The following is a 12,036-nucleotide window of genomic DNA, read 5'->3' as shown; positions in this document are numbered from 1 at the left end:
AATCTTTCCCTGATGCTCCATCTCTAAGTTGGAGCCAATTCTATATGTGCCCCAGATATCTTCTATCCTGGAGCTTGGAGAAAACTGCATTATCATTGCATGTTTAATTAACTGTTTGTTGCCTCCGCTAGACTATAAGTCCCTTTAGTCAAGGATTATGTCTATTTTATTTAACTGACTTTCTAGCATACTGCCTGAGTCCTGTTTCTAGTGCTGCCTATGAACAACACTAAAATGTCATCACCTAAAACCATTTTCTTTTACTTGCCATTCCCCTAGTCAGAAATTATGAAAGGATTCAACTGGGTAATTCATCACCAACCCACATGGCCTCTTCTGGTCTTTAGGGCTGCGAGATCTACTGCCAAGTTAGATTCTTCCCTCATATGTCTGCCGTCTCAGGGTTCCATGGCCTCTCTCTCCACATGCAGTCTCCTCCTCCAGGGTCTCTCCGCCATAGCCCCGGCTTCTCATAACACAGGGATCTCAGGGGAGTGGCACTCCTTTCAGAGCAGCAGCCTACTTATAAGTCAGGGAGAAGAAGTTGCCAGGCCAGCTAAGAGCTACATTCAGAACTGGCACAGTCTGACTTCTGCCATATGCTATGGTCAGAGCAGTTGTGGGATCCACCCAGATTCAGGACATAGAACTAAACTCCCACTCTTGACGAAGTGGAGAGCTAATTCTCATCCCAGAAGACCATTGTGGATAGAAGATACTGTTATGAACATCTTTGTAAAATACAGTCTGCCATGGCCTGATGGCATAGTTAGTTTATTAAATGTGAGTGCCTTAAAACTGAATCTTTCTATGTCTTAAAGTGCAAACTGTAAACCATTACCTAAGGTCTTGTTTCTTGTGATTCCTTTGGTCTTGAACCTAGAAGTTTCTTCACCATAGTTGATACAGAAAAAATGTTTAAAGAATGAATACATACTTTGCTTTTATGTTTATTGATTATGGACATTACAAATAGTGTAATGTACATGAATAAGAAATTACTGAGCTAAAACCATTATAACTGCAATATTTAGATAAGTATTTCATACTAGCATTATTGTGGATATTACAATTTTGACATTCTAATGAGCTTCTGAGGTATTCCATTTTTGTCTAAAACTAGATAAACTAGATGACTAACATAATAGTAATCTTTCATCTCTCTTTTCAGACTATGAAAATAATATAATTAAATGTATTTGCATATATTGTTTTCAAAAGTATCTGATACTATTGCATTTATTGTAGTTACTATTTAGTAAAAAAAAATCTTTTGAAAGTAAATTTCATGTGTGGAATAGGAAATTCACTGATATCTTATTAGTATAGATGAGTATGATATAGTTGGAAGGAAAACAAGTCAAGGAAAATTAAATATCTTGTCTGTTAAAAACTGGGGAATGGTTAATCATACAAAATATTAACACTATACCAGTTTTAGCAAAAAATCGAAGGTATGTATTTTATCCCTTTCATCTTTTGCCTGGCAAATGGTTTATGGTAAACTATATAGATACCTGCTTTCATAAATTAATGGAATTATTCTCTTCTATCTCTTGGACATGTTTATGAAGGCATCATTTTTGCAGGAGCCTAGAGTATTGTGATTCGCAGCCATATACTTGTACATTATTTCAGAAGACATTGAAACCCCGCAGGGGGAGAAATTGAGGAGAGTTGAGGCTTATTTGTGGCAAGTCCCACTTGAGTACAGCATCTTGAAACAGCTTTTTGTTTTCAAATAGAATATATTACATATTTCAAACTGTACATGTTTATCACACGTTCCCTGGGCTTGCCTTATTTACAGATGGTTTGAATAAAATTTTCTGTCTTTCCCCAGCATTTGCCCAGGGTGTTGGTAGTTAAAAGCCAGTCCTCATTTAACATGAAGATGTTTTGGCTTCATATAATGTGACTTATCCTCATACAACAATGCTGACATCTTTTCATTGTGAAGTTGGCTGTCCTACATCCCTTCACTGATGGTCAGAATAGCTCCTTTGGTGCTAAAAAGTCTTACATGTATTAAAAAAAAGAAGTTTCTTGTGGTATTTTGGATGTGCTGGCTGACAAAGGCTGTAAATTGACTTTTAAGTATGGTATTTTATTGCAATCCAAATTAAACAAAGGTTTTCCTCCTGTGTGTATAACATATTCCATATTGAAGCAATTATCCATTTTAATCTCTTAAATAACTTCAGCTTTGGTACATTGTTCATATTTCTTCTAGTACCACACACAGATATGCATTAGAAACCACCCAAAAGATGAAAAAAATAATATATTTTACTAAAGAACTGTGTATATGTATATATCAATATGTTACAGATGTACATACATCTGTGTATATGTGCATGCGTGAATCTGTACTGTGTCACGTCAGTCATGTCCAACTCTTTGTAATCCTCCTACGCATGGGACTCTCCAGGCAAGAATACTGGAGTGGGTTGTAGTGCCCTCCTCCAGGGGATCTTCCTGACCCAGAGATCGAACCCCCATCTCTTACATCTGCTGCATTGGCAGATGGGTGGGTTCTTTACCGCTCCCACCACCTGGGAAGCCTGTGTATGTGAATATATATGTATAATAACACTGTACCTAGAGGAAAGGCCATCACCTTGGAAATGGAATGTGAGATTAAATTCTAAACTTTATACATACTAGTCATGGGAACATTGGCAAGGTCTTTAATTCCTCTGAATTTCAATATCTTCATCTGTTAAAACAATAATAAAATAAATACCCTGGAAAGCTGTTGTGAGAATTAAATAAGCTAGCATTGTATAATACTTAGCTGCAAAGGAGGTGCTCAACCAGTTAGTTAATTATAGTAGTTTTAGTAATCCTTCATTTTTAATGCTTTCTATTTGTGTTAACAAAACATGTTTTTGAAGTGTTTCAGTTCATTGGAATAAACAGCACCAAACTTTTTTCTCCAAACAACTATCATGCCGCCCTAAGCACTGTGCTGTATTGAATTTCCCTTTTCCTCTCTGTAGCAGGTCTGCAAATTAGATCTTGAGCAGAAACTATATGGGTTTGTTTGTATGCTTTCTTTTAATTTATTACTCGGTCTTATTAATTTTAAAACTATAGTCATACACGTCCAGATTTTTTTTGCAGACTGAACATGTCTGTAGCCATGGTGACAAGGAGTAAGTAGTGTGTTCCATTTTTAATCACTTCCTTTCTTGCTCTTCCCAGTCAATTCGCCTAAGTGCTAAGGCAAGGATGAGGGTACATAAAAAGAGTAAAGTGGACGAGGATCCAGTCTTCTTCTTGGTCAGCCCTAATGTCTATTCTGTCTCATCTTGCTCTGTGAGCATCATAAGGATGGTGAGGGAAGGGGGCTGGCACCAGTTTCCACTGATGAATCACTCTATCCTGGACAACATCTGTAGACGTGTGTAGTCCTTGAACAATTTGGCCACATCTTCAGGTAGACCACCAGTCAGTGGCATTCATACTCTGTCTCTGCTAGTCTCCCAAGCCATAGGATCACCAGAGAACACTAAACCCTAATCTCATCTACCCTCCAGCACCAGTGCTTAGAGTGGCAGGCTTGTTTTTCTTTTTTTGTCATTGTTTTGTTTTTTTTTTTTTAAACATTATTGGAGTATAATTACTTTACAATGTTCTGTTAGTTTCTGCAGTACAATAAAGTGAATCAGCCACGCTGCTGCTGCTGCTGCTAAGTCGCTTCAGTCGTGTCCGACTCTGTGCGACCCCGTGGACGGCAGCCCAACCGGCTCCCCCGTCCCTGGGACTCTCCAGGCAAGAACACTGGAGTAGGGTGCCATTTCCTTCTCCAATGCATGCAAGTGAAAAGTGAAAGTGAAGTCGCTCAGTCGTGTCCTACTCTTAGCGATCCCATGGACTGCAGCCATATGTATACATATATCCGCTCCTGCTTGAGCCTCCCTCCTTCACCCCCAACGCACCCCTCTTGGGCATGACAGAGCACCAAGCTGAGGTCCCTGTATACAGCAGCTTCCCATTAGCTTTTTACACCTGGTAGTATAAATGCATCTATGCTATTCTCCCAATTCACGCCACTCTCCCCTTACCCCACTGCATCCACGTTTGTTCTCTACATATGCATCTCTATCCCTGCCCTGCAAATAATTCTACTGTACCATTTTTCTGGATTTCGTGTATATGCATTAATATATAATATTTTTATCTTTCTGACTTGACTCTGTATGACAGACTCTAGATCCATCCACATCTCTACAAATGTTCCAACTTCATTCACTTTCATGCCTGAGGAATATTGCATTATATATATTTACCATATTTTCTTTATCCATTCATCTGTCAGCGGACCTTTTGGTTGCTTCCACATCCTGGCTATTGTAAACAGTGCTGCAGTGAACACTGGGGTACATGTGACTCTAGCCTCTTTATTCTCAGGAGCTCAGAATTTGATGAAGTGTTGTCATGACCTTTCAAAAAGAGATTTCCCTTATATTACCTTTTTAACCTTGCTTAGAGGAGGGCATAGGAACCCATTCCAGTATTCTCGCCTGGAGAATCCCACAGACAGAGGAGCCTGGAGGGTTATAGTCTATAGCGTTGCAAACAGTTGTACATGACTGAAGCAACTTAGCATGCAACTTCATTTAGACAGCTCTTTGTAACCTTGCTTAGATAGCATCACCAACTGAATGGACATGAATTTGGGCAAACTCCAGGAGATAGTGGAAGATGAGGAGCCTGGCATGCTATAGTCCATAGGGTTGCAAAGAGTCAGACGTGACTTAGCACCTGAACAGCAACAAGAGCACTGACTGAAACTGTTGAGCACGTCACTAGGTAGTCCTCCAGGTAGGACTCAGTATATATGTTCCCTGTTTTTCAGGCGCTTTCCCAATTAGGAAATCTCTTGGCATTCTTCCCATTTGGGAATAACTTCTTTCTACAAACCTTGCTTTCCACGAATGTCTAAGTACTCTCTGCCTTCTTAGTCATCTTCTGTTCACTGTGTTTGATGGTGCAAGAGGGGAGAAGAAAGACTGCTACTAACTGAGGTTCTCTAGATCTGTGGAGAGAAGGCTGAAACCAGTTATTGTTAACTCTGTGAACTTAAATCCAGGGCAGCAAGAAAAATACCTGTAAACATTTTGTTAAACAGATAGGAGAATAATGGTAAAAGTCATATACTTGAAAATAGCTAATAATATTTATAAGTGAGCAGTTTGGAGAAAAATTACTCTTGGCTATTTCTTTAATAGAGTAAAATCTGAAGGCAATTGTATCATATGTTCAATGCATAATATTTTAATCCTATAAAATTCTACTCTCTGTAGTCAAAATGAATGTGTCCATTCGCTTGCAGTGGTAGGAGAAACCATGAAGGAAAGGGAAGGGAACACGTTTATACGTTTATGGAGCAGCCTGTTTCAGAACTAATGTCTCTGTCTTTGGTCATTATAAGCTGTCAGTAATATTCCATAGAGAGCATGTGTGCATGCTGAGTCATATCTGACTCTTTGCAACCTCATGGACTGTAACCTATCAGGTTCCTCTGTCCATGGGATTTTCTAGGCAAGAATACTAGAGTGGGTTGCCATTTCCTCCTCCAGGGGATCTTCCTGAACCAGGGATCGAGCCAGTGTCTCTTGTGTCTCCTGCATTGAGCCAGCCAGTGGGTTCTTTACCAAATGCACCATCTGGGAAGCCCCAATATTCCATATGCCTTAGGACAAATACATAGGTGTCAATTTCAAAATAGGTACTGCTTACCACTTTTTTCACCCCTTTTTAACTGAGCATAACTGAACAGGGAGGCCTGGTGTGCTGCAGTCCATGAGGTGATGAAGAGTCGGATGTGACTTGGAGATTGAACAGCAACAACCGAAAAGATAAAACATAAGGAGACTTATCCATAGATGACTCTATTTCTGTTAGGCTTGAATCAAAAGGTAGCCCAGCTTTCTTAAAAGTACCTCTGGTATTGAGATAAATTTCTTACAACTCAAAAATTTAAGCGTGCCCCGATTTCCCGTTGTTTTTCCTGAACAAATGAGCTCCACGGAAGCAAAAATCTAAAGGGTGTACTTGTGAATTTAATGGCAACTCACTCCAGTATTCTTGCCTGGAAAATCCTATGGACAGAAGAGCCTGGCAGCTACAGTCCATAGGGTTGCAAGAGTGGGACGAGACTTAGCGACTAAACTACCACTGTGTGAATTTCTTGGTTAGTTTACACTTTAGTGTCCTATGTAATGAGCTAAGCCATGCCTGTTTATTCGTTTTCCTACAGACGGCAGCCGGTGAGCCCTCCTCCACCTCCAAGGCCGATTTCCCCACCCCACACCTACGGCTACATTTCAGGACCCCTTGTCTCAGACATGGATACGGACGCGCCAGAAGAGGAAGAAGACGAAGCGGACATGGAAGTAGCCAAGATGCAGACCAGGAGGCTTTTGTTGCGTGGGCTGGAGCAGACCCCTGCCTCCAGTGTCGGGGATCTGGAGAGCTCTGTCACTGGGTCCATGATCAATGGTTGGGGCTCTGCCTCAGAGGAGGACAACATTTCCAGCGGACGCTCCAGCGTTAGTTCTTCTGATGGCTCTTTTTTCACTGATGCTGATTTTGCCCAGGCGGTCGCAGCGGCAGCGGAGTATGCTGGTCTGAAAGTGGCCCGGCGCCAAATGCAGGATGCTGCTGGTAAGTCGTACACTTCTCACCAAGCTGGAGGAGAAAAAAAGAGAAAATTCTATATGTATTTGTCAGTTGCTGATTATCTCCATAATCTTGTGTCCTGTATGAAATACAACTGTCACCACCCTGGTTTTTGACTGCCAAGTTTCCTAGGTGACTCAGACAATAAAGAATCCACCTGCAATGAGGGAGACCTGGGTTCGATCCCTGGGTTGGGAAGATCCTCTGCAGAAGGGCATGGCAACCCACTCCAATATTCTTGCCTGGACAGCCCCCAGGGACAGAGGAGCCTGGTGGGCTACAATCAGTGGGGTCGCACAGAGTCCAACAGGACTGAGGCACTAAGCACGGCACAGGAAGGAGACCAGGGTCCAAGATTATGATGTATCATGCCTTGTCCCTTTTTCTTGACAAGACTTTTTAAATCTTCTATTTTATTTAATGAATCATATGTAATGTGAGTGAAGCTACCTGAAAAGTCTTCATTTTTAAGATAGTCTTAGCAAATATAAGTGCAGCTTCTTTTGGAATGCCTGTGATCAATTAAATTGAGATTGTGTTACATAAAAGTCACCAAAATAAAATTAATTGAGGTAGTTCACTCATCCCATTTAATTAGAAATTGTCTAGGAGAAATAGATAAATGTCTGGGTGGACACTCAACTGTTGGAAAGTGGGCTATTTCTCCTTAACCCCCATTCTTTTCATGCCTCTCAATTAGAATACTAATTTAATTGAGAAAATATAAAGATATTTATAATATATATACTTTTGTAAGCATAACTATGTTCTATGCTTAAACTAAACATTGTTAATCTAATAATTTGGAGAGCAAGTTAATCTAAATGCTTATATATTTTTTCTATTTCCCCTTTTATTGCCAGTAGCCTGTTTTTAATTACTATATATCCATTCTTGTGTTTTAATTCTCTTATACTTATTTCCTACTCCCATCTTTGTTTAGAAAGTAAATAGTATGAGAAAGAAAAAAATTTTAAGTATATATTTTTCACATGATTTTAATTTCTGTAAAATGGAATATATATATTCATATACATGATCAATATATATGATATTTCTGGTAACTAAAAATATACAAATAGAATAAAAATAATGGGATCAATAAGAAAGAGAGACATTTCTGAGAAAGTAAAGATTATCACAGCAGATCAATAGTTGTTATCTTATTGTTTTTTTTTTTCTTAGCTTAGTAACTATCACATTGTTGCAGTTATTTTCCATGTTCCAAGAGAATTTTCCATGGTCTCTTTAGATGTTGAATTGGTCATTATTTCTTATCATTGTAGAATATATTCAAAGAAAATTTAACTCCCTTCATAAAGCTTTTTTTCTATATGTTATTAATCAAGAATATGTTGTAGGAAAAAAATATATCTAATATCTCTCAAACTATTATTGTAGAATGCATACTTATTTTAGCCAGGCCTACACTGGAAGATATTAAACTAATTTTCATTTTTTTCCCCCAGGAGCTGCTGCATATAGTAAAATAATATGCAAACCAATCTATGGTTCCTAATAAATAACATCTGACTCTGTATATAGCTTTTGTTTCTCCTTATTTTTTAATCTGTAAAAAAATAAGTACGTGAAATTAAGCATCTCAAACTATTGCTTTCATATTGCATTAAGGGTGTTCTTCAGTTCATTGAATCAATGAGACATAGAAATAATTTTGAAAATTCATCTGTAAACGACTTCATGCCTCAGGGTCTATGAGCAGTAGATGGCCTTACACAATAGAATGAGAAATGGGTTCAGTCTCAGCCCTAATTCTCTCTTTTCATGGATATGTAACTTTAATTGTAATAGTCTCCATCATAGCTAAAGAGAGTTTGGTTTAATATTTCACTGTATTGTAATTTAGTAGCTCTTCTGACTTTCATATAGCTCATGATTATAATGAACAAAACATGCATTGGAGTCTGCCTATTAAAATGTTCTTTTCCTGAAAGGGTGCTGCTTATCATATAGCTTGAAGGTAATATGAATGAATAATCCAATCACATTGTTTCTCACTAGGCCACATTAATATCTATTATTTAATGCTTCAGTTATCACCTGTAAATGTGTTGATTTTACTTTCTGTGACTGCTACTGTTTATAGACAGAACACTTATTGTCTTGGTCCCTCTGAACTTTCTTGTGGTACAACAGGAAGTTCTGCATTTGAATCTCTGGAATTTCAAGAAACCAAAATAACAAAGATCAAGGATAGGGCCAGTAGATGTCCATTGCCATTATGGATTAAATATTTTGTTTTGTTGTACTATGTCTCTGTAAGAAAGCCAGAGAATTTGAGAGCACAGCAGTGTACCATGTCTGAGTATCAGGTTCATTTATCACCTGTGAGTATTGTCCCTCCAAGATCAAAATAATGAAAAACTACTTACACCAGCACCAAAAAACATAAAAGTCTCTGGAGGGGTCACTTCAAATATCCAGAAGCAGCAAATAAATATCTCTTAAGAGAACAGGGGTGTGAGTAGTTTTGGCCGGTCTAAGTATGTGAGCTAGCTAAATTTTAGGCCAAAGTAAGAAAAAATACCTGAGAATATGCTCAAATTTCAGAGTCTGTCTTCAGAAAAGAGCACAAATATATTTAATGAAAATAAGGGACATGTTTTGTACGGTTTATTCTTAGAACATGAATTTCTTAAGGGCTCTGGCTATTCCTTTTGAGAAAGAAACAGACATTGGATATATTATGTTAAAATTTAATTAATAGTTTTGTTTAACAATAACAATTTAGTGATGGTAGCTGCAAAAATAGTTACAATGTTTTTCTTTAATGCCTCGGTATCAAGAACTTTAGCAGAATAAAAGTAGCAAGGTTTAAAAAAAAAAGGACTATGAAAATACTTTTAGGGTATTTTTTCCAGTGGATAGCTCAAGCAGCATTACAAAAACCCTATTGTTTACTAGGATAAGTTTAGTTGCTCAGTTGTGTCCGACTCTTTGCAACCCATGGACCATAGCCTGCCAGGCTCCTTTGTCCATGGGATTTTTCAGGCAAGAATCTTCCTAACCCAGGAATTGAACCCACATCTCCTGTGTCTCCTTCACTGCAGACAGATTCTTTACCTTCGGAGCCACTGAGGAAGATCCCTTGGAAGAGGGCATGGCAACCCACTCCAGTATTCTTGGTTGGAAAATTCCATGGACAGAGGAGCTTGGCGGGCTATAGTCCATAGGGTTGCACAGAGTCAGACACGACTGAAGCAGTTCAGCATTGTTTACTAAAATCATTTATATAAGGTTTTATTTTAGTAGGAATATTTCTAGTTTTAATGTTTTATTTTGATTATTGCTGTTAAACTTTATTGTTGAGTTTGGCTCTGATTTTTTTCTCAGGCCGCCGCCACTTTCATGCATCCCAGTGCCCTAGACCCACAAGTCCTGTTTCTACAGACAGCAACATGAGTGCTGCTGTAGTACAGAAGGCCAGACCAGCCAAGAAACAAAAGCACCAGCCAGGACATCTGCGCAGAGAAGCTTACACAGATGGTAAGTCCACTGAAATGGATGAAAACATCTCTGAATCTCGCCTCTTTACCCTGGCTCTCTCTGACTTGAAAATGCATCCACTGACATTAGAAATTACATTAAAAATTCATTAACACTAAGCCTCATATTACTTAGAGGAATGATCAACTTCCATATCTTGTCAGGCATCTCAGGTCTCTGCAGTTTTCTAGTAACTGGGTTAGTTAGGAAGTTAACAAAGGATAATACTTTTAATATTTTTAAAAAGTTATTATGTAGTTTAAACAAGTAGATATTACTGTAGTTGAAGTAATGGCTTGGGATTAATCTTCATCACTGATAACTCTTCCACAGTGTCCTCACTTTCTTTTTTCCTTGGAGAATTTTACATTCAAATAGAAGACAATAAACTCATTTGAATATAAAGTCTAACTATAGTGGTGTTACTCACAGTTTGTGCACCAAAAGGCAAATGGAATCATCTTCCTTGATGCCTTCACATACTGTCTCCACTGTCCCTGAAGAGGCGAGGTTTGTATTCTGGAGGGAGCACAGGCAAATATCACAAACATTGTGATGTTGTCTAGCTGCTGCTGCTGCTGCTGCTGCTGCTGCTGCTGCTGCTGCTGCTGCTGCTGCTGCTGCTGCTAAGTCGCTTCAGTCGTGTCCGACTGTGCGACCCCATAGACGGCAGCCCACCAGGCTCCCCTGTCCCTGGGATTCTCCAGGCAAGAACACTGGAATGGGTTGCCATTTCCTTCTCCAATGCATGAAAGTGAAAAGTGAAAGTGAAGTCGCTCAGTGGTGTCCGACTCCTAGCGACCCCGTGGAATGCAGCCTTACCAGGCTCCTCCTTCCATGGGATTTTCCAGGCAAGAGTACTGGAGTGGGGTGTCATTGCCTTCTCCGATGTTGTCTAGAGAAAACCTTTAATGAAAGTGCCTCAGGTGGCCCGGCATTTATTAAACCGCCACCTTCTCGTTTTATAAAACAACCTCAAGGGCTTTGTTGGAAATTCATGTAAGATAAATGCTCTCAGGCTCACCCATCTTGTCAAGTTTGCTAAATTTACTAAAGGCATGAGGGGAAGAAGGGTATCACAGGCACCGTCCCTACCTCCTGGTCCCCTCCAACCACAATCTGATTAGAACTTTCTTTACCAGTCAGCAGTTTTTCAAAAAGGGCATCATTTGCCATTATCATATGAAATCCTAATATTTAGATCCTTATCCAAGGTTACAAGGAGGGTTTTCTGAGGCACTTCTCCCCATGATTCCTGCCACTTGACAGAAAAAATTTAATACAAAGCTCACAGCATGATGAGCACAAGTAATTTTGCAATGAGTGGCTGTCCATGCTATTATCTGTACTTTATTCAGAATATTTTCTCTCACTAGCATCTATCTGATAGTAGACTGCATTAAATACTGGCATGACACAGCGCACCTGGGCCTCCTGGATCCTGCCTGGGACTGCTTTGTCAGGGAAACTGAGCTGTCAGGATATTATCTGATTCTGAAGGGTGATTATAATGGTTTTGAGCATGTTTGCCTCTGTGAAGGGACGAAAACTAGGTATAAATCCCCAAACTCTATTGGCAGTTTTACATTTATGGGACCCCTATAATGGCATTTTACAAGTTTTATAGCTGTTCTATCAGTATTTATTATCTAGAAGAGACTGCTCCTAACAGAAAAACTGGTCAAACATCAAACCTTGATGTGAATACATCTAGGTTGAATACATCAGGGAGAAAATCTGGCCTACAGCTTTGTGTAACTCTTTCTACTTATTTATACTTGTTTCGAGGGGCTTCTGGCATTGAGTGATGCTTTTAAAAATGCTTTAAATAATGAAAAC

The 12,036-nt window shown here is 39.1% G+C and overlaps 1 protein-coding gene and 1 long non-coding RNA gene across 17 annotated transcripts in view; one reads left to right on the top strand and one right to left on the bottom strand.

The window, feature by feature from the left end:
* Nucleotides 1-12,036, top strand: part of ROBO1 (roundabout guidance receptor 1) — a 1,286,018-nt gene that overhangs the window by 1,258,530 nt on the left and 15,452 nt on the right. For all 16 annotated transcript variants that reach the window (XM_060416459.1, XM_060416456.1, XM_060416445.1 and 13 more), the window contains 2 exons: nucleotides 6,269-6,675; nucleotides 10,045-10,197. In XM_060416459.1, the coding sequence (XP_060272442.1) occupies nucleotides 6,269-6,675; nucleotides 10,045-10,197 (560 nt within the window). The remainder of the gene's footprint in view (nucleotides 1-6,268; nucleotides 6,676-10,044; nucleotides 10,198-12,036) is intronic.
* LOC132659887 (uncharacterized) lies at nucleotides 2,087-10,981 on the bottom strand. The gene is made up of 2 exons (XR_009600858.1): nucleotides 10,628-10,981; nucleotides 2,087-6,699 (listed from the first exon to the last, which is right to left on the bottom strand). It is a non-coding gene; the product is annotated as an uncharacterized LOC132659887 (long non-coding RNA).

Source organism: Ovis aries, chromosome 1 (assembly GCF_016772045.2).
Source record: "Ovis aries strain OAR_USU_Benz2616 breed Rambouillet chromosome 1, ARS-UI_Ramb_v3.0, whole genome shotgun sequence".
In the NCBI taxonomy this organism is placed as follows: domain Eukaryota; kingdom Metazoa; phylum Chordata; class Mammalia; order Artiodactyla; family Bovidae; genus Ovis; species Ovis aries.
This window is presented reverse-complemented; position numbering and strand designations above follow the sequence as displayed.